The 20,642-nt window shown below is 71.2% G+C and overlaps 5 protein-coding genes across 8 annotated transcripts; 3 read left to right on the top strand and 2 right to left on the bottom strand.

Moving 5' to 3' along the window:
• Nucleotides 1-483: 483 nt before the first annotated feature.
• On the bottom strand, nucleotides 484-2,008 carry PFDN2 (prefoldin subunit 2). Its single transcript, XM_072027866.1, has 4 exons — nucleotides 1,854-2,008; nucleotides 1,647-1,735; nucleotides 860-983; nucleotides 484-763 (listed from the first exon to the last, which is right to left on the bottom strand). Exons 1-4 carry the CDS (start codon nucleotides 1,926-1,928, stop codon nucleotides 590-592), a joined length of 462 nt encoding a protein of 153 aa, XP_071883967.1. The 5' UTR covers nucleotides 1,929-2,008; the 3' UTR covers nucleotides 484-589.
• Nucleotides 1,996-4,455, top strand: NIT1 (nitrilase 1). Of its 4 annotated transcripts, XM_072027859.1 has the most exons (7): nucleotides 2,096-2,153; nucleotides 2,725-2,799; nucleotides 2,884-3,123; nucleotides 3,200-3,303; nucleotides 3,387-3,520; nucleotides 3,616-3,741; nucleotides 3,849-4,455. In XM_072027859.1, coding segments are annotated over exons 1-7 (951 nt in total). In that variant the 5' UTR covers nucleotides 2,096-2,151; the 3' UTR covers nucleotides 4,119-4,455. The 4 variants fall into 4 exon arrangements, with proteins under 4 accessions (XP_071883963.1, XP_071883962.1, XP_071883960.1 ...); XM_072027862.1 differs by lacking the exon at nucleotides 2,725-2,799 and having other exon boundaries at nucleotides 1,996-2,111; XM_072027861.1 differs by lacking the exon at nucleotides 2,725-2,799 and having other exon boundaries at nucleotides 2,082-2,153.
• Nucleotides 4,360-11,903, bottom strand: DEDD (death effector domain containing). Its single transcript, XM_072027858.1, has 5 exons — nucleotides 10,907-11,903; nucleotides 8,240-8,581; nucleotides 6,457-6,564; nucleotides 5,901-6,047; nucleotides 4,360-5,809 (listed from the first exon to the last, which is right to left on the bottom strand). The coding sequence occupies exons 2-5, from the start codon at nucleotides 8,562-8,564 to the stop codon at nucleotides 5,433-5,435; spliced, it is 957 nt and encodes a 318-aa protein (XP_071883959.1). The 5' UTR covers nucleotides 8,565-8,581; nucleotides 10,907-11,903; the 3' UTR covers nucleotides 4,360-5,432.
• Nucleotides 11,904-13,432: 1,529 nt separating this feature from the next.
• S100A10 (S100 calcium binding protein A10) lies at nucleotides 13,433-15,226 on the top strand. The gene is made up of 3 exons (XM_072027865.1): nucleotides 13,433-13,466; nucleotides 14,701-14,887; nucleotides 14,985-15,226. Exons 2-3 carry the CDS (start codon nucleotides 14,756-14,758, stop codon nucleotides 15,144-15,146), a joined length of 294 nt encoding a protein of 97 aa, XP_071883966.1. The 5' UTR covers nucleotides 13,433-13,466; nucleotides 14,701-14,755; the 3' UTR covers nucleotides 15,147-15,226.
• Nucleotides 15,227-16,054: 828 nt separating this feature from the next.
• Nucleotides 16,055-18,416, top strand: LOC139999483 (acyl-coenzyme A thioesterase THEM4-like). Its single transcript, XM_072027864.1, has 6 exons — nucleotides 16,055-16,376; nucleotides 17,116-17,275; nucleotides 17,362-17,509; nucleotides 17,670-17,780; nucleotides 17,868-17,992; nucleotides 18,237-18,416. The coding sequence occupies exons 1-6, from the start codon at nucleotides 16,302-16,304 to the stop codon at nucleotides 18,293-18,295; spliced, it is 678 nt and encodes a 225-aa protein (XP_071883965.1). The 5' UTR covers nucleotides 16,055-16,301; the 3' UTR covers nucleotides 18,296-18,416.
• The last annotated feature ends 2,226 nt before the right edge of the window (nucleotides 18,417-20,642 follow it).

The raw sequence follows: 20,642 nt of genomic DNA, 5'->3' as shown, positions 1-20,642 counted from the left end.
GACGGGGACGGGGACAACGCGGCCGAGCCGGTGCCAGCAGCTCGCCCCACAGCCCCCCTGTGTCCCCCCCACCCCAAGGTGTCCCCCCTTATCCCCAGTGACCCCTCTGGTGCCAGCCCTGTCCGCCTGTGTCCCCCCCCCGAAGTCCCCACAGGGGAAAGGAACATTTCTTTGGGGGAGGGGGGGACAAAAGGGCACCCAGGGGTGCTGGTGGGTGCTGTGGGGACATCACGATATCCCCTGGGCCCCCAGCCGAGGTGGCACAAGTGCTGGCACCACCCCGTGTGTGCACATGTGTGTGTAAACGTGCCCCCATGTGTCCCCCCCCCCGGCACACGCGTGTGCAGCCGCTGCCACGGGCCTGGCACACGCCCAGGTGCAGGAAGGTGGCGGCCGAGGCCGGTCACGGGCGGGTGGCCAAGGACGTCCCCGGCCCTGTCCCCGTCCCCGTCCCCCCCCCCGCACAGAGCCAACACTTCGCCATGACCCAAAACCCCCACATTTATTACCAAAATTCACAGAGCAAGTGAGGGGAAATAATAACAGGAAGGGAAATAACAGGAGGGGGAGGACACGGTGTGGGGGGGTGCTAGGAGACCAGGACGCCGGCAGAGCCCCCCTTGGCCCCCTCGGCGCCCTCCTTGGGGGGGGGCCGGGGGTCGTCCTCGCCCAGCAGGCGGATGTTGTGCTTCTCGCGGAACTCCGTCAGCTCCCGGCCCTTGGCCTGCAGCTGCTGGCTCAGCGACTCCAGGATTTTGCTGATCTGGGGGAAGAGACAAAAGGAGGGGGGGGTCAGGGGTCGAGGCAGGGCGTGAGGGGGGTGTTGGGGGTCTCGGGGAGCCCCCCCCCGGTCCCTCACCTGCTCGAGGTTGCTCTCCAGCGCGGGCAGCACCTCCTTCACCGTCCTCTCCACCAGCACGCCGCCCACCATGCGGTAGCAGCGCCGGGTGACGTCCACCTCGCGCAGGGTCTCGATCACCAGGCTGGGCACAGCGCCGGGCTGCTGGGGGGGGGGGGCAGGGGACGGGACCCCCAAACCCCTCCCCATACCCCCGTGTCCCCTTCACCCCCCCCCCCTTGTCACCTTCTCATTCCCCAGGTCTCCCCCATACTCTCCCCACCCCACGTCCCCTTTACATCCCTGCCCCCCCTGGGGCCCCGGTGTCCCCCTCCCACCCCCGGCTCCCCCCGTGTCCCCCCCCGGGACCCCCACACACTCCCATTCCCCCCGGTATCCCACCTTGAGCCCCCCCGTGTCCCCCTCACGCCCCCCAGTGCCCCCCCCGGTGCCTCTCCGTGTCCCTCTCACACCCCCAGGACTCCCCCGGTGCCCCCCAATCCCCCCGGTGTCCCCCCATGTCTCCTTCACCCCCCCAGAACCCTCCCAGGACCCCCCCCGGACCCTCCCGGTGCCCCTCTGCGCCCCTCGGTGCCCACCCCCGACCCCTCCGTGCCCCCCTCACACCCCCAGGACCCCTCAGAACCCCCCCGGTGCCCTCCAGGCTCCCCCCGTGCCCCCCCCAGTGCCCCTCCCCGGACCCCTCCGTGTCCCCCTCACCCCCCCGGTGCCCCCCATTTCCCCTCAGACCCCCAGGACCCCCCCCTTATCCCCCCCGACGCCCCCCCCGGACCCCCCCGGTGCCCACCCGTGCTCGTTGAGCTCCATCTCCAGCTCCGCGGCCTTCGAGGCCAGCCCGCGCTGCTCCTGCCTCAGGCGGTTGAACCGGGCCACGACCTGCGGGGGGGGGGCGGGGGGCGCTCAGGGAGGGGCCGGGACCCCCCGGGACCCCCCCGGTGCCCCCCCCCGTGCCCCTCCCACGCCCCCCGGTGCCCCGTGGCCCCCCCCCCCGGACCTGTTCCGCCGTCAGCCCCTTCCCGCCGGGCGCCGCCGCCGCCCCGGGCCGCCCCCGCGCCCCGTCCGCCGCCATCGTCGCCCCCCCCCTCACGCTGCCCCCCTCCCCCAGCCCCGCTTCCGGCCGGCGGCGGAAGGGGCGGGGCCCTGGGAGGGTTGGGAGGGGAGGGGGAGGGGAGGGGGTTGAGGCTCGTCCCGGCGCCATCTTGGCTGAGGGCAGCGGCGCCGCGGAGCTGAGGCGGCCCCGGCGCCATCTTGGGTGAGGGCAGCGCGGGGGGGACTTTGGCCGCCGGCGGGGAATGTACGGGACGGGGGGACGGGGCAAATGGAGGGGGCCGGGGGGGGTCCTGGGGGCAATTGGGGGGATCCTGGGGGTAACTGGGGGGACCTGGGGGCAACTGGGGGGGTTCCGGGGGGTAATTGGGGGCAGCTGGGGGGTCTTGGGGGTAATTGGGGGGGTCGTGGGGGCATCTGGGGGGTCCTTGAGGCAAATCAGGGGTCGTGGGGGCAGTAGGGGGGATCCTGGGGGCAATTGGGGGGGTCCTGGGGGCAGCTGGGCTGTCCTGGGGGTAACTGGGGACTTGTGGGGGCAATTGGGGGCAGCTGGGGTAACTTGGGGATAATGGGGGGGGGGGCTTGGGGGAAACTGGGGGGTCCTGGGGGCAGCTGGGGGGAGCTGGAGGCCAACTGGGGCTGCCTGAGAGGATTTTGGGCAATTTGGGGCCATTGGGAACCTCTGGGGGGGGCCTCGTGGGGGCAGTTTGGGGGGGGGGGAGCTGGAGCCAGGCCCGCACACGGGGGGGCCGGTGCCACCCCCCCAGCCCCAAGTGGGGTCCCAACACCCCCCACACACACCCCTGGGTGCCCCCCAGGCTGAGAGCGGTGCCCCGGCTCCCCCGGCCCCGCAGCCTCTGCAGACCCCCGCAGCACCCCAGCCCCCTGCCCAGGTACCCCGGTTACTGGGGGGGGGGGACGGGGGTGACCGAGGGGTCCCGGTGGCGGTGGCGGGGGCTGACCCGGCCGTGCCGCAGCCGTGGCACCATGGCGGGGCCGAAGCCGCTGGTGGCCGTGGGCCAGGTCACCTCCACGCCCGACAAGGAGCCCAACTTCGCCGCCTGCTCGGCGCTGGTGCGGGAGGCGGCTCGGCGCGGCGCCTGCCTCGTCTTCCTCCCCGAGGGCTTCGACTACATCGGCCGCGACCCGGCGCAGACGCTCAGCCTGGCCGAGGGCCTGGACGGGGACCTGATGGGGCGCTACGCGCGGCTGGCCAGGTAGGGACCACCCCCAGGACCCCCCCCCGGTGATGCCCCGGTGGCCGCGGGGGTGACGCCGGGGGTGTCCCCGCAGGGATTGCGGCGTGTGGCTGTCCCTCGGTGGCTTCCACGAGCGCGGGCGGGACTGGGCGGCCACGCAGCGCATCTACAACTGCCACGTGCTGCTGGACCCCACGGGTGAGAGACAGCCCCCGGCACGGCCCTGCCGACTGTGTGTGTGTCCCCCCCCCCCCTCCAATTTTGTGCCTCGTCGCCCCCAGGCCGCGTGGCGGCCGCCTACAGGAAGACCCACCTGTGTGACGTGGAGCTGGAGGGGCGCGTCAGCATGAAGGAGAGCGGCTTCACCAACCGCGGCACCGAGATCGTGCCCCCGGTCAGCACGCCGGCCGGGAAGGTACGGGGGGGACGGGGACACCCCCGGGGGCTCCCCCCCCCCACCCTCCTGCTGCTGTCCCTAAATCGTGTCCCGGTCCCGCTCCCGCCCCCCAGCTCGGGCTCTCCATCTGCTACGACCTGCGCTTCCCCGAGATCTCGCTGGCGCTGCGCCGAGCCGGGGCCGAGATCCTCACCTACCCCTCGGCCTTCACCGTCACCACGGGCTCTGCGCACTGGGAGGTGAGCTCTGCCCCGGGGGGGGGAGGTTAAAAAGCCCCTCGGGGGGGGAATTTCAGCCTCGGGGGCGGGTGGCACAGCCGTGGCACCTCGTCCTGCCTCCCCCCCAGGTGCTGCTGCGGGCGCGGGCCATCGAGAGCCAGTGCTACGTGGTGGCGGCGGCGCAGACGGGCAGGAACCACGAGGGTCGCGCCTCCTACGGCCACTCGCTGGTGGTGGACCCCTGGGGCACGGTGGTGGCGCAGCGCGGCGAGGGGCCGGGGCTGTGCTACGCCGAGATCGACCTCGAGTTCCTGCAGCGCGTCCGCAGAGAGATCCCGGTGCAGGAGCACCGGCGGCCGGACCTCTATGGCACCGTGGGGCTGCCCGCAGCACCCTAAGACCCCCCCTCGGCACCACAACTCCCCCCCCCGGCACCACCCCGAAAACAGAGCCAGGCTGGATCCGCTCCATTTCGGGTGGTTTTTGCCCCAAAAGGCAGCAGCTGGGGCAGGAACACGCACTCAGGGCTCACCCCGTGTTACAGGACTCCCCCCCATGCTGCAGCCAGGGGGTGCTCCCCGCTTTTTGGAGCCCCCCCCAGCACGGGGGGGCGCAGTGGGGGAAGGAAGGAGGCAGGCGCTGCAGTAGATGTTTATTTCAAGAGAACCGAAAGCTACACAGGGCATCGGACTGTTAGAGTGAGGTTTAAAAAATACAGAAATCACAGAAATTACACCAAGGTGTGCCAGAATCGTCCGTAAGCAGTGGGGGGGGGGGCCACAATGGTGACAGGGGGGGAACCACGAGCCCCCCGCCCTGGCTGGGATCACACCCAGCCCGCACTGCTGGGGGGCAGGGGGAGAACAGCCTACAGCCGAGCAGGGCTGGGGAGAAAAAACACAAAATTAGGGTGGAGCTGGAAAAATCTCCCCCGGGACCCCCCCCGGCAGCAGGCGGCGGTGCCTGGACGCGGCCAAAGGCCGGCACGCTGCCGGCCGCGCGCCAACACGTGCGGGCAGAGCGCGCTGCCTGCTGCCAGCAACAGACAGGGCCGGCCCCCCCGCGGCCCAGTTTGGCCCAGTTTGTCCCAGTTGCTCACAGGAGAGGCGGAGGGGACGGTCAGGGGGCCGGGGCATCCCTCAGCGCTGGTCCTCCCCCTGGCCCCAGCAGGAGGGGGCGCGAAGGCACACATGGTCCTGGGGCAGCCTGGGCGAGGGGGGGCTCGACTCCTGAGAAACCCACGGGGGAGGCGGTGGGGCAGCGTTTTGGGGAGAAATGGGCTGGATTCTGCCCGCCTGGCACCAGCCAGCCCTGCACAGAGCCCACTGCCAGGCCCCCGGGGATGAAGCCCCCGGCGCCAGCCCTCCCGTTCCGAGCCCCCGCGCTCGCAGCTCACCCCCACCCTGACACTGATGCGCCCCAGGCAGGGTTTTTGCCTTTTTTTTTTTTTTCTTTTAATGGATACAAAATAAAAGAGAAAAAGGAAACAAAGCAAGAGAGAAGGTGACAGGACAGGAAAGGGGTGAGAACACGTAAGCCTCCGGCCGCTCCCCCCGGCTCCGGCCCGGCTCCTCGCAGCGCGCCGGGCCCCGCGGCCGCACCCACGCGGGCGGGAGTCCAGCAAGGGGAGTAAATGCTCTTTTTTTTTCCTTTTCTTTTAGAAAAACAAAAAATAAGAGAAGAAAAGCTCGGATCCCACCAGCCGCCGGGCGTCAGGGGGCCGTCTGCAGCATCAAGTTCCTCAGGAGTTTCTGGCGCCCGACCTCGTAGTCCTCCTCGTCCACATTGACCAGCAGTTTGATGGCTTCGTGGCCCACGGCTTGCTTGAGCGAGTCCGTGATGAAGACGCCCTTGAGGGCCTCCAGCAGCGAGCCGTTGATGTAGTCGCGCCAGAACGCGTCGAGGTAGGTGAGCTCTGAGAACTTTATGTCACAGATGATGGAGCCCAGGTCCCGGGACTTGAGGATGGTGTTGGCCTGGTTGAAGCGCTCGAACTGGCGCTCCAGGGGGTCCTGCTTGTTGGAGAAGACGTTGCCCTGAAGCGCCGTCTCGTGCTGGCAGTACTCGGCTCGGACTCGCAGGCGGATGTCTGCGGGCAGCGGGGACACTCAGCGCGCCGGCCCCGTGCGCCCCCCAGCCCCGGCGTGGGGCCGGCAGCCCCCCCGCCCCCCACCCCTTACCACAGGTCTGCTTCTCCTTCGGGTCCGGCGTCGCCGACTTCCTCCGCTTGCGCTGGCTGCTGAGGGGGGCCCTGCCGCGGCCGGGCCGCTTGGTGCAGATCTGCGGCCCCGCCGAGGAGCAGCAGACCACGGGGTGGTGGGGAGGCACTGCACGGGGAGGGGGCAGCTCAGGGCTGTGCCTGGGACCCCCACCCTCTCCACCAGCACCTCCCAGGCCCCCCAAGACTCTCCTCACACACCCAAAGCTTTAACACAACCCCAGGGCAGGGCACACGGCGGGGGTGGTTTCCCCTGGGATAATGCTGCTGCTCGTGTCCTGCACAAAGCCCTGGTTCCTATGGGGTGGGGGCTCCTGCGTGGCGGGATGCAGCCCCCCCTGTGCACTGCTGGGATGGGCAGGCAGCAGCCACGGGTTAATTAATCGTTAGTAATTTGTGCAGTGGCTGCTGCCGGGCAGAGCGCGCTCCCCGTTAACGGGGAAATCGAGGAACCCACAACCAGAGTGGGGGCTGCCGTGACCTCCAAATCCCCAAATCCCCCCCGGGTGGGCGCTCACCTGATTTGTGGGGGTGGCCGAGGCCGTGCTCCGCGTCGCTGTGCGCCCGGGGCGTCACGTAGCGGATGGATGTCTCCTCCAGGTACTTGTCCACCAGGTCCGGACACACTGCGGGAGGGGAGAGGCCTCGTGTTGGGGGGGGGGCACAGCAGGGCCCCCCCAGCGCACAGATCATGCTTAGAAGGCGCAGCGCTCCGTTTTCAGGTATTTTGTTTAAAAATAAAGCCCAAAGTCTCCTAAAGGCTGCACCTTCTGTCACCGAGGGCACCCAGCCCCCAGCCCCGGTGCTCCCCAGCGGCACCACGCACCGGGAACGGCCACGGCTCGGCCGTCCCCTCGTCCCCTCGGAAAAGCTCCATTTTAGAGCCAAGAACTCAAAAAAACAACAAAAACAACCAACAGACAGCGCTGTGTGGGAAAGGCCACTCGCACGTTACCATGGCTACTCGCAGCGCCCGGCTCGGCGCAGCGCCGTGAGCCCCGGCAGCACGGCCACGGGGAGCGGCCCCGGATGGGTCCCCAAAGCCCCGGGCCTCAAGGGGCTTTTTTTTTGAGGCATTTCCATCCCAGTGGGGTGCTCCCGACAGCGGGGCCCCCTCGGGACTGCCCGTCCCCACTGCCACAGCACCGCGGGGACACACGGGCTGGTTTTTGGGTGCTCCTCGGGAGCCGGTCCCAGTCCCCGTGAGGGTGTTCGGTGACCCTCTGATCCCTCCTGCCCCACAGGACTCCCCGCACACCGCTCCCTGCCTTCCCCCCGCACTAACCCGGGGCTGATTTTGCTCTTTTTGTGTTTAATTAACCCGTTCCCATCCAAACGGGGCTGGACAAGCACCAGAACAGAGCCCCGTGTGCTCGGAGCGTCGCCTCCCTCAGCCGTGGCAGCGCGCCCAGCGCTGACCTCCGGCTCTGCTGCATGCGGCCGAGAGCAGCAAACCCCCCCTGCGCTTTGGGGTTTTGCTCAAAACGAGCAGAAAGCTCCCCAAAAAGCACACAACAAGCGCTGTAGCACAAGCATTCATTCCCCGAGCCCTGCACGAACCCAGGGACGCGGTGCCTGACCCCAGCGGTGTCCCAGCACGGCTCCGTTTGGATGGAAACCTCCCCAAACCCCCGCAGCCGGAGCAGGGGTCATTTTCGAGGCTCCTCGGTCGGGGTTTCACCCCCTGCCGGGGTTGTTCGGCCCCAGCACGATGGGTCCTGCACCCAGCCACGAGCCCCCGCTGCCTCTCGCCCCAAAACCTGCCTCTACTCGCACTCTCCTCGCTTCCCCAAGCGCTGGCACCGCGGCTGCCCACGGCGCGAGCAGAAACCGGGGAGCCTCAGCAGCCCAGAAGTGCCAAGAAAGCACAATTATCCTCGTTTACAAAGAAAAATGCAAATTCTGGAGGCAGAATCCTGCTGAAGCGGCTGCCTTACACACCCCTGCCACCAGCGAGCTCTCCTCGGCTCCTCCAGCCCCGGTCAACCTGGGCGAGGTTCCTCAAATTGAGGTTTCGGCCCCAAAAAAGGCCCAGGGCTGAGCTGGCAGGGGAATGAGGTCAGCTCATCCACTCAGAAGCTTAACAATGGCCCAAAATGCACCAAACCCACCCAGATTTGGTCAGACACAGAATCACTGCTTGGGTCCCTGAGCCAGGCCCAGAAGAAACGGCACCGAGCAGGGGGAAACGGGGAGCAGGACGGGGAGCGCTGCGGGGATGCTGCTCCCAGGAGGCGAATTTGGGGTTGCAGCCCCCAGGGGGGGGTCGGGCACACCGGGGGCAGCTCGGGGGGCACTCACCGGCCCGTCGGCGCTTGAGGGTGACGTAGGGCAGCAGGTCGTGGCGGGTGATGATGCGCAGGAGCTGCAGCACCTGTCGGAAGTTGGTCTCGTCGCAGCGGCCCTGCCGCTCCAGCGCCAGCAAGAAGTCCCGGCCGCTGCGGATCATCCCCCGCTCGTAGTCGTCGATGACGTCCACGAAGAGGAAGGACAGCACGCGCACGTCGCGGTGCGTCAGGTGCGTGCCCACGATGTCGAACATGCGGTGCAGGCTGTACAGCCCGTGCTCGCGGTCGCCCCGCTCCTCCGGCCAGGCCTGCGCCCGGCTGCGCTTGAAGGCTGCCATCCTCGCCGTGCCCGGCCCTGCGGGACAAAAAGGGGGGGGCACGGGGCTTGAACCAGCCCCCGCCGGCACACAAATCCCATCTTTGGCACACAAATCCCACCCTCAGCTCCCCCACCCCGTGCCCACTGACTGCCTGCGCCCCGGCCAGCTTCACCGTGCCGCTGCTCAACTGGGGGCAACCGATCTGTGCCCCCCCCCGCTCCCTGATGCCCCCTCCCCAGCTCAGCACCGAGAGTTAGAAACCAAACCCAGGCAGCAGAGGCTGCCCCGAGCCCTGCCCTCTGCCCCCGGGCAGGGGGAGCAGCACCCAGGGCTCTGGGGATGCCCGGTGCCGAGGGGATTCCGCCGTGTCCCAGGGAGCAGCAGCAACAGAACGGGAAAAACTCCCCCAAAACCACCACACCAGGATGGGGGGGCACCGGGCAGCGCCCCCACAACCCTGCACCCCTGCTCCTGCTCTGCTGGGGTTTTTCTGCTGGTAGCTGTGGCTTTTTTTTTTATAAATAATTATATTGAAGCACCGATGGGTGCTGTGGTGTAAATCCCATAAATCCCCCCCAAATCCTCACCCACCAGCAGCGGGCAGCTCAGGGCTACCAGCTCCCCAGGACAGCGGAGCCCCGGCTGAGCCAGAAGGGACTGAGCTCGTTTTGGGGTGGGGGGAGCCGCCGGGTCCCGGGGGGCAGCCCCCACCCAAACCCACGGGAGGGAAGCTGCCGGGTTTGGCTGCGAGCGGGGGATTCCTGCGGCCACGGCCCCGCTGTGCTCACAGCTCCCCTCCCGCTTCGATCCCCGAGGATGGGCGCACACAGACCTCAGAAAAACCCCAAATCCTCCAGAAATGGAAAAATTCCCCCGAGGAGCGGGCGCAGAGCACGGAGGGGCCACGAGCAGGGGGGCTGCTGGCCCCGGGGCCGCTGCCCCTGCCCTGTCCCAGCTCAGCCCCGGCAGCGCAGCACTGGGGCGGGAGGAGACGCAGCGAGTGCAGGGATCATTAAAATAATTTGGGGTGAACAGGAAAAACGAGCTGCTGGGGCGCAGGGCGCTCGGCAGGGACCCGGCTCCAGCCTCTCTGCGGGGCGCCTGGCACCAGCACCACGGGGGGAGCCCCCACCCTGTGCCCCCAGCCCCTGTGAGAGCACCACAAGGGGCTGGGGGCAGCGAACGGCCCCAAATCGGGAGGCTGACGGGGGGGGCACGGCCCCAGCACAGACAGGGCAGGACGGGGCGGGTAACTGGGGAGGGCAGAGGGCAAAAGAGGAGGAGAAGCAACGCGAGGAGCCCGCGGCTGCCCCCCCCCGAGGACTTTTGGCCTTTCCCCCGCAGCACTTTGCCCCTGGGGCAGCACCGGGGGCACCGTCCCCGTGCCCACCCATCACGGGAGGGACCCCGAGAGCCCCCCCCCGGCCACAGGGGCTGAGTGGACGCGTCCCAGCCCCAAAAAACCCCCCCCCGGGCTGCCCAGCGGGACGGGGGCTGAGCTGCCCCAGCCCTCCCCAGGGCAGCTCCCGGCAGCGGGGGTAAAAATAGAGCCGGCAGCCACGGCCCCCGGGGCCGAGCTGGGGGAGGGATCGGTGCTGCTGAGCGCTCAGCTCCTCGCTCACCCCCCCCCTTCTAATCCCTGCCCCCCCCCCCGGTGATGGCAGGAGCCCTGCAGCAGCCCCAGCTCCCACCACAGGGCCCATCAGGGCAGGGCCCAGGGCTGCAGCCCCCCCCGGGGGGGTGAGGAGCTGAAACGGAGCAGGAACGGGCCTGGAATGGGAGGGGGGAAAATCCCCGGGGGGGGGGGGGCACCGAACACAGGGGCAAAGTCTGGGGTGGGTGCCGGGTCCCCAGCGGGTGCCACAAGCGACGTGCCCTGTGCCAGCACCGGGCAGAACCGAAACCAGCCCCGCATGGAAAGAACCAGAAAATTCACCAAAAATTCACCTTTTTTTTTTTTTGTCCCCCCCCCCCTCACCCCCCCTTTAGGGAAGGCAGCCCCAGGGCACTCAGAGCTCCAGCCACGGCCACCAAGGCACAGGCAGGGACCACGACACGGACAACGTCACCACCTCAAGGCACCAAGGATCACACCCAGCCCCTTCTTGGGGTCCCCCCCCCCACCCCCCCACGGGCAGCAGCCCCCTCCCAGCTCAGGGTCACCCCTGGGTGCTGCCCCTCAGCCACAGCCCCCAAACCTCCACTTGGGGCCAGCCCCAACGTGGCTCCCAACCCCAACGCAGCCCCACAGCCCCCAGCCCGGCACCCCCAGCCCCCCCAAACCCCCCCCCCCCAGCCCGGTGGGTGCCTTCTACAAGCAAGGGGCAGGGCAGGGCAGAGCCGGGGGGAGCGGCACCAACCTGCAGGAGCAGCTCCGCGGGCCTCGCCTGTATCCGAGCGGGGCGCAGCAGCCAAGCGGGAGCTCTGGGCAGGTTCCTGTCCCCTTTTTCTCCTCGGCTCTTTAAGCAAAGCGCCCGCCACCGGCACCTCGGCTCCCCCCGGGGGGCTCGGGGCGGCTCCGCTGCCGGGGGAGCCAAACTTCCAGCACCGGGCCTCGGCTTCGCTGCTCCAGCTGGTGGACTTGCCAGCAGCCCCCCGCGAGTCCTTTTGTTGCCGTTTCCTTCCCACAACTCTGACGCCCAAACCTTCTCTCTCTCTGTTTTTTTTTTTTCCTACTTCACCCTGAAATACCTTACGGACACGGGGGGGGAGGAGGAGGAAAGTCCAGGCCCAGCCTCGGGCTCCTGGGGCCGCTCCGTTCCCAGCCCCCGGCCGTTCGGGGTGACCCCGCTCCTTTCTCCCAGCGGCTCCCAAGCGGGGGGCGGCCGCTCAGAGCTCCCCAAATCCCGGCTCGGTCCCTACCGCAGCTCCAGGCGCTGACCCAGGTCACGGCACCGGGCACCGGGCTCCTGCAGCCGGGCCGGCCCTCAGCCCATCCCTTCCCCCCCCTCAGGGTCTCAGCTCCGTGCCCGGCCTCGCTCCCCCCCGGCAGGGCCCCCCCGGGCACCGAGGGGCCGCTGGGCCCCGCTCAGCCCCGGCCCCGCTCCCCTCTTTTTACCGCAGCCGCCCCCAAGGCCTCGGCCCCACCCCGGGGGCTCCCCGCAGCCTCCCCGGGCCCCGCTCGGGAACCGGCGGGGGGGGGGGAGGGAACCCCTGAACCCCGGCCTGGCGGTGGGGGGGGGGGGGGTGCGGGGATGGCACCGAGCCCGGGGAGCTCCGAGGGGGGGGGGCGGCCCCGCGGGCTGAGCGCTGCGGCCCCCCCGGGGCCCCCCCGCGGCCTCCACGCCCGAGGCCTCTCGGGCCGGGCCGGGCCGGGGCCTGTCAGGCGCCGCCGCCGCCGCTGCCGCCGGGCCGGGCCCTCACCGCAGGCGCCGCCGCGGCTCGCCCTAGGCCGCCGCCGCCGCCATGCCCGCCCGCTCGGCCCCGCTGCGCTCCCCCCGGGCCGCTGCCGCCGCCGCCGCTGCTCGGGCCCAGGCGCCGCCGCCGCCGCCTCCCGTCAGGGCCGGGCCAGGCTCGGCGCCGCCATGTTGGCTCCGTCCGCTCCGCTCCCCGCTCGCGGGCGGCTCTCGCGGCGCGACGTCACATCCGGCTCCGCCCCCCCCCGCGACGCCCCGCCCACATCCGGGCCCCGCGCACCTCGCCGGCTTCACGCCCGTTGGGAAAGCTGGGGAGAGAGGAGCCATGTTGGATAAGGGCAGGAGGGCGGGGACTTCCGGGGAGGGGGCCGCCGGCTTCAGCGCCCTTCCGGAGCGTTGCGGCGCGGCCGCCATGTTGGGTGTGGGCAGGCTGGCAAGGCGGCGGCCCGCCCGCCCGGTTGGGCGCGCGCCGCCGCCGCCATCTTGGGAGCGGGCGGGCGGGGTTCGCCGGGCGGCTTCGCGCCCATTGCGGGCCACGGGGGGGCGCCGCCATCTTGAGTGCGGGCAGAGCGCCGGGAGGGCGGCGGGGGGCTGGGGGGGGTCCCGTGTTTGGGGGGGGGCCTTGGGGTGACGGGGGGGGCCGGGGGTTACGTGAGGGGGGGAGAAATTGGGGGGGGGGGGCTGGGGAATGCCGGCCCTGGGGGTATGGGGGGGGCTGAGGGGAGGGGGCTGAAGGTGGAGGGGGGGGACACATGGGGGGGGCATTTTGGGGAGGGGGGGTCCTGAAGGAGCCCCCCCAGCGAGAGGGGCCCGGGCCCAGGCCCCCCCCTTCCCCCCGTGCCAGGGGAGGCCGCCAGCACCCATGGGTGCGGGGGGGCCCCGCCTGCCCTGCCCACTGCACCCCCCGGCCCCCCCCCCCCCATTTATCCCCTGGGGTCCGCAGGGCCGGGGGGGGGTCCCCATGCCCTCCCCCCCCCCCAAATAACCCCCCCGTGCTCCCCCCCGTGCCCCCCCCGCCCCAGCACCGGGAGCTCCCCGGGGCGCTGCGGGGGCGGCCGCTGGCCCCGTGCCCCGCCACGCGCCCGCTGCTGCCCCGGGGCCGCTAATTAGCGCTAATTGCGCCCGCTAATCCCCCCCCCAGCCCCCCCCCCCATCGTGCCGGGGTGCGCTCAGCCAGGGTGGCCCCGGGGGGGGTCCCCGTATCCGGTGGGGGGGGGTGGTGGGGGCAGGAGGAGAGGGGGCAGGACGGGTGGGGGGGGGGGCAGATGGAGAGACAGAATGGGGGGGGGTCTGGGGCACTTTTGGGGGGGTCAGGGGCACTTTTTTTTTTTGGGGGGGGGGGGGGGACACCAAGGCCAGGGTGGTGCCAGGCAGTGCCGGGCGGGTCGCGGCTGACTCAGCGGGGCCGCCCCGGGCTGTTCCCCCCCCACACCCACCCCGAGGCCCTGCCCCCCCCCCCCCACCTCCCACCCCCCCGGACCCCCCCCCCCGGGGCCGTCCCGCCCCCGCCGTGCCTATCCCGGGCGGCGCCGCTCCCCGCCACTGCCCCGCTCCGCGCTGCCCGGTGAGTACCGGCCCCGTCCCGGTCCCGGTCCCCCCCCCCGTCCCGAGGGACACCCCCAAAATCCTTCCCCCCCCCCGGGTCCTGCACCCCTCTCTATGGGGGGGCCGGTCCCGCACCCCTCATTTTGGAGGGGAGCCCCCGGGTGGGGCGGTGTTGCCCCCAATGCTGCCCCCCCCCCCCTTTTAATAGACCCCCCCCCGTTTCTTAGAGGACCCCCAGTCCTGACCCCCCCCCTTTCCTAGAGGATCCCCCCCTTTCTTGGAGGGAGCCCCAATTCCGGACCCCCCCCGTTCCTAGAGGGACCCCCCCATTTCTTAGAGTACCCCCCTGTTCCTAGAGGGACCCCCCCTTTCTCAGAGGGACCCCCCCATTCCACCCTTCCCATCGGGGGGGACCGGATTTTGCCCCCCCCATTCAATGGGAGCCCAATCCTGCCCCCCCTTTAGAAGGGGTTTCCCTCTCCCCCCCCCCCCCATGGGCACTCCCCCCAATATCCCATAAAGTTTGGGGGCGCCCTGGGGGGTGTCCCCCCCACCCCTCCCCAAGAGGCCACAGCCCCCCCGCAGCGCTGCTGCCCCCGGGGGGGTTCAGCCTGGGCTGGGGGGGGTCCTGGGGGGGGTCCTGCGGTGCAGAGGGTGCCCCCCCCCCCGTTTTTCCCCGAGGGCTGGGCTGGTTCCTGTTCCGGTGGCGGGCAGCTCCTGGGCCACGCCGCAAACCGCGGGGGGGTCCCCAAAACCAAGCCTGAACCCCCCCGTGACCCCCCTCCCGCAGCACCAGGGGGTCCCCTGCAGCTGAGTTGGGTCTGGGGGGGGGGTCACGGCGGTGGTTGGGGGCACCCCACAACCTGCTCTCATCCCCCCAAATCTCCAAAATCTCCAATCTCTGCTTCCCTTCTCAAAACCGCGGGGGGGGGGGGGGGCTGCATGGGGTGTGTCCCCCCCCCAGATGTGGGGAATCCAAAGGGGGGGGGGGGGCTGAGCCCCACCCAGGGAGGAGGCACCGAAACGCCCCCGTGACTCAGCCAGCCCATGACGCCGGGGTTCCCTGGGGTGCCCTATAACGGGGAGGGGGGGGGAAATGGACGAGGGGGGGGGACACCCGCAGCACACCCCCACCCCCCCCATTCTCCACCCCCCCCACCCCCCCGGGCCCCACCCTGCGGCCGCTGCCCGGGGCTGAGTCACCCGGGTGGAAAGCTCCGGGTGTGCGCTGAGCGCTGCTGTGCCCCCCCCAGAGCCCCCAGAACCCCCAGGAGCCCCCCCAGGAGCCCCCCCGGAGCCCCCCCAGCCATGCCGTCCCAGATGGAGCAGGCCATGGAGACGCTGATGTTCACCTTCCACAAGTACGCGGGGGACAAAAACCACCTGAGCAAGGAGGACCTGCGGGTGCTGATGGAGAAGGAGTTCCCCGGCTTCTTGGAGGTGAGGGGGGGGGGAAATAAATCCTAGGGGGTGGGGGGGAGAAAATAAATCTGGGGGGGGACAGGGCCGTGACCCGGCTGTGCCCCCCCCCCTGCAGAACCAGCGTGACCCCATGGCGCTGGACAAGATCATGAAGGACCTGGACCAGTGCCGGGACGGCAAGGTGGGCTTCCAGGGCTTCTTCTCGCTGGTGGCCGGGCTCACCATCGCCTGCAACGACTACTTCGTGGTGCACATGAAGCAGAAGGGCAGGAAGTGAAGCCCCCCCCTGCCCCGGTGCCCCCCACCCCCGGCACCGCCCCGGCCCCCGCTGGCCCCCAATAAAGCTGTTTTGTATGACACCGCGGCTGCCTCCCTCTGTGGGGTCCCCCCCGGGGTCCCCGGCTCCTTCGTGTCCCCGTCTTGCCTGCAGGGCTGTGTGAGGTCCTAATGGGGCTGTGGGGGGGGTGGGGGGGGGTCTGTAGGGCTCGTAGTAAACCAGAGGGGTGGGGTGGGGGCTTCGGGGGCTGTACAGGGCTTTAGAGAGGACCTATGGGGGTTGGACGGGGGTGTGTGGGGGGGTCTATAGGGCCCACACAGGGGGTGTGGGGGGGGGTCTATAGGGCCCACACAGGGGCTGTGGGGGGGTCTATAGGGCCCACACGGGGGGTGTGGGGGGGGGTCTATAGGGCCCACACAGGGGGTGTGGGGGGGGTCTGTAGGGCCCACACGGGGCTGTCAGTGCCGTGGAGCTCTGTACGGGGCTGTTCGGGTCACCTCTAGGGGCCATACAGGGCTGTTAGGGGCTGTGAGGGGTGTGTGGGGCTGTGCAGGTGTCTATGGGGCTGTGTGGGGGGGCTGTGGGGGGCCATATGGGGGCTGCGTGGGGCCCAAAGGGGCTGCGTGGGGGCTGTTTGGGGGCTGTGGGGTCTCTCTGGGGCTGCACGGGGCTCTGTGGGGCTCGGCAGGGGCCGTGTGGGGTGGCTGGAGCCGTGCGGGGCCCCTTGGGGGAGCTGTGGTGGGGGCGGGAGGACCCCGTGGACCCCCGGAGCCCCCCAGGCACCCCCAGGGCGGGGCGGGGGCGCGCGGGCGCTACGGAAGCAGCCGAGGCCCCGCCCCCTCCCGCTGGCCCCGCCCCTTCAACTGGCCGCGCCCCCTCCCTCTGGCCACGCCCCCTCCCTGTGACGTCGCTGGCGCGGGGGGCGGGGCGTGGCGGGCGCCGTGTCCGGAGGGCGCGCGGCGCCGCGGGAGCCGCGGGTGGGGGCGGGGCGGGGGGCGCTGAAGGTCACGGGGTCAGGGGGCAGCGGGCACCGCGCTGACCTTTGACCTCCGGAGCCGCCGGGAGCTCCCCCTGAGCCGGGCTGACGTCACCGCCGCACCCCTGTGACGTCAGCGCCGGGTCTCCCTCAGCGGCCGTGACGTCATTGCCGGCGCCATGTGGCTGCGGCGGGGCCGCGGGGTCGTGGCCGGGGCGCTGGGGGCACGGGGACGGCCCCGGGGCGAGGGAACCGTGAGTGGGGGACGGGGGCGGGGGGGGGGGGGGTGGGGGGTCATGGGGTCATGGGGACAGGGGGTGAGGGGCAGGGGACACAGGGCAGTGACACGGGGACACGGGGACATGGGGTGGGGTCATGGGGTCATGGGGTGGGGGACAGGGGACACAGCCTGGGGACATGGGGTGGGGACGTGGGGACATGTAGGGACGTGTGGGGACACAGGGTGGTGACACGGGTACGTGACACGGGGACATGGGATGGGGAGCACAGGTCCATGGGGTGGGGACGTGGGGTGGGGACGTGGGGACGTGTGGGGACGTGTGGGGACGTGGGGTGTGGAACACGGGGTGGGGACACGGGGTCACGACATAGGGCCATGGGGGCATGGGGTGGGGACAGGGGGCAGCAACCGGGGCACACGGGGTGGGGACATGGGGACAGAGGGGACGCCCCACTGGGGACACACCCCGAAGTCCCCTTGCTCCCCAGAGCATCCCCAGTGCTGACCCCGCTGTCACCACCACTCCCCCCCTGCGTGTCCCCATATCCCGCTGTCCCCATGTCCACATATCCCCATGTCCCTGTGCCTCGTGTCCCCATATCCTCGTGTCCCCCTGTCCCATCCTCCCTGTCCCCGTGTCCCCCTGTCCCTGTGCCCTGTGCCCCACATCCTCCTCTCCCCCTGTCCCTCTCCCCCTGTCCCCATCCCCCTGTCCCCATCCCCCTGTCCCTGTCCCCGTCCCCATCCCCCAGGCACCCTGCTCGGGGCGTGCGGCCCCCCAGGACCTGGCGTTGCCCAACGGGAGCTGGAGCCGTGCGATGCGGGAGCTCTACGAGCGCCTCCTGCGCGGCACCGCCGACGGCTCCTGGCGCCGCGTCCCCTCCTACCGCAACGTCCTCGACCACTTCCCAGGTGACGCCCGGGCGGGGCGGGGCGGGGGGGGCAGGGGACAGCACCCCCCGGTCCCCGTCCCCTCACCGTCCCCGTGTCCCCGGTAGCGGTGGGGCAGGGCAGGGGGACGCGGCTGTTCATGCGCAACTTGGACACGGAGGGCGCCGGCTTCGAGTACGTCACCTTCCTGCACCGCGCCGGCGGCCGCGCGCTCTGCCTCTGCCAGACGGGGCCGTACCTCGAGGGGCCCCCCGGGTAGGTGCCACCAGTGCCAGCGCCGCGTGTCCCCTCCTGTCCCCTCCTGATCCATCCCATCCCGTCCCGTCCCGTCCCATCCCATCCTGTTCCATCCCTCCCGTCCCCTCCCGTCCCCTCCTGTCCCCTCCTGTCCCCAACCTCTCCCCCGTCCCCGCAGCTTCACGCACGGCGGTGCCATCGCCAGCATCATCGACACCACGCTGGGGACGTGCGCCCTGGACGCCGCGGGGGTGGTGATGACGGCGCAGCTCAGCATCGACTTCCTGGCGTGAGTGGCACCGTGGGGGTGTGTGTGGGGGGGTGTCCCCCCCCGTGTCCTCCCCCCCCCAGCCGTGACCCCGCGCTGTGCCCGCAGCCCCGTGCCGCTGGGCTCCGTGGTGCTGCTGGACGGGCGCGTGGACAGGCGCGAGGGCCGCAAGCTCTTCCTGTCCTGTGAGGTGCGCGGCGCCGAGGGGGACCCGCTGCACGCCAAGGCCACCGGTGAGGACAGGGGGGGGGCACCGGGGGGACGGGGACACCCCCAGCCCCAAAGCCTCCCCACAGAGCCCCCCCGCACCCCTGGGACCCGTCTCAGGGTGATGCCGGGTGGCACACGGGGGGGTGCCCATGCCCCGCTGCCACCCCCCCGGTGCCACCCGCTGCCACCACCACGCACTGTAAGGGTGGGGGGCAGTTGGGCCCCGTGCCCCCCCCCCGCCCTGCCACCCCCCCCTCTCTCCCGCAGGGCTCTTCATCCAGCTGGACACCTCCAAGTCCCCCCGGCCCGCCTGCAACACCCGGTGACGCCGTGGCCCCACCAGTGGGGGGGTGGGATGGGGGGGGGCAGGGGTGTCCCCGTGTCCCCTGTGTGTCCCCCCCGCTGCTGGTGGCAGCCCCCGGATCAGAGCGCTGGCAGCCAACAACGGCCTCGGCTCCTGGTGCTTTTGTGGGGTTCGGGGGCGTCACGATGTGGGGGGGCACCGCGGGGCCTGACCCCGACCCCGACCCTGAGCCTGACCCTGTGCCCCCTTCCCCTGTCCCCAGCCCCATTTTGTGTCCCCCATCCCCTGTCCCTGTCCCCAGTCCTTGTCCCCAGCCCCCTGTGGTGCCCCCAGTCCCTGTCCCCGTCCCCATCTCCCCCCCTCCTGTCCCTGTTCCCCCCCCCCCCGTGCCCCCCCCACCCGGGGGCCGTGGGCGGGGCAGGGGCAGTGCCCGGGGGAGGTGGGGCGGGGGGCGTGGCCTGAGGATGTGGGCGGGGCCTGGAGGGGGTGGGCGTGGTTATGGAGGGTTGGGCGGGGCTATGGGGAGTGGGCGTGGTTACGATGGGAGTGGGCGGGGCCGGGTGCCCCCCCCCGTGTCCCACGCGGTGCCCCCCCGTGGACCCCCGGACACAGACACGCGTGGCCGCCCCCCCGTCCCGCCCCCCTCGTGGCACCCCGCGCCCCCCCCCACGGGCGAGCCCCGCGCCCCCCTCACACATCGGGGTCCCGGTGGGGGCCCCACGGGCGCCCCCCACGCGTGGGCGCACCGGGGATGCGCAGGTCCCACGGGCGCCCCCCGCAGCCCGGCGGGGAGGGGGGGTCCCGACGCCCCCCCCCGGGACCGGGGGTCTCGGCTCCCCCTGCGGCCGCGTGCCCCGTGGGGGGGGGGGTCCCGTGGATCGTGCGTGGCCGCGGTCCCCCCCCCCCCGTGGCGCGGCGGGGTCGGAGCGGTGGCGGGGTGGGGGGGGTTGGGGCCACCCGCGCCCCCTCCCCCCCGTGCCTCAGTTTCCCCCCCGCGGCGCCGTGGAAAGTCGGAAATTTCCAGTGCGTGGGGCCGGGGGGGGCAGGATGCCGGGGGGGGGGGCAGGATGCCGGGGGGGCCCCGGCGCCCTTATAACGCCCGGCACCGCGCCGCCCGCGCCGCCGCCGCCGCCATGCGAGGTAGGGCCCGCGCGGGGGGCTGCGGGCGGGGGGCGCAGGTGAACCGGGGTCTGCGGGTGTGCAAGGGAGTCAGAGCGGGGGTGCACGCGTGGAAAGCAGGGCGGGCTGAGCACACGCGTGTGCGTGCACGGAGCTGTGCGTGCAGGTGGGAGCAGTGGGGCGGGTGCTGTGGTGTGCAAGGACAGGGGGTGTGCAAGCGTGTGCAAGAGGTGGGTGCTTGGGGAGCAGCGGTGTGTGTGCAAGCTGGAGGAGCCTGCACGAGTGAGTGAGTGAGTGTGCAATGCACGGGGAGTGCATGCATGTGTGCGGCTGTGGAGCACCGTGGAGGGTGTGAGTGTGCAAGCTGGTGGAGGAAAGAGTGTGCAAAGGGGTGTGTGGGGTGTGTGCAAGAGGGTGGGCTTGTGAGTGTGCACACTGATGGCTGTGGGCATGCGTGTGCAAGCGCGGTGGGGCAGGTCTGTGCGTGTGCAAGTGTGGAGGAACAGGAGAGGGAACGCGTGTGCACGCAGCCCTACAGAGCAGTCTGGGGGCAAAGCTGGGTGTGAGCACACGGGGTGTGTGTGTGTGTGTGTGCACACGTGTGGGCACCGCGAGGTGCTCGTGCAAGCGGGAGGGAGCATTTTAGGGGTGTGCACACTGAGTGTGCCCCACAGGAACATGGATGTGTGCAGGGGCAGTGTGCAGGCAGGCGTGTGCGTGTGTGAGCACACGCGTGTGTGCACAGATGCATGGCAGCGTGCACAGGAGCGTGCACATGCGTGTGCAAGCAGGAGAGCGCCGTGAGCCAGCAGTGCCCCGTGCACCCCGGCGTGCTGCCGTGTCACACGGGTTGTGCAGCTCACACGCGCGTGTCGGCACAATCACAGCCCCACAGCGTGCTCCGGGGCACACTTTGGCTGTGCACACACAGGGGGCTGTGCACACGCGTGTGCTGGCGTGTTGCCACATGTGCATGCGTGCTGCTGCGTGTGCACAGCGCAGCGTGTCCCTGCACACACCTAAGCAGCGTGTGCACGCCTGTCGGGGGGTGCACGCGTGTCACCGCGTGTCCCAGCCGTGCGGCGGCCACCGGCAGCCCCCTCCCCTCCCCTCCCTGTGGCGGCGCCGGGCGCCCCAGCACCGCCAGCACCCATGGGTGCCCCCCGCAGCTGCGGGGCCGGGCACACGCGCGTTAGATGTGGTCGGTGCCGGCAGGTGCGCGGGGCTGGTGCAGGTGACGGGGACGGGGA

The sequence above is a fragment of the Anas platyrhynchos genome, chromosome 26 (genome assembly GCF_047663525.1).
Source record: "Anas platyrhynchos isolate ZD024472 breed Pekin duck chromosome 26, IASCAAS_PekinDuck_T2T, whole genome shotgun sequence".
Taxonomy (NCBI): domain Eukaryota; kingdom Metazoa; phylum Chordata; class Aves; order Anseriformes; family Anatidae; genus Anas; species Anas platyrhynchos.
This window is presented reverse-complemented; position numbering and strand designations above follow the sequence as displayed.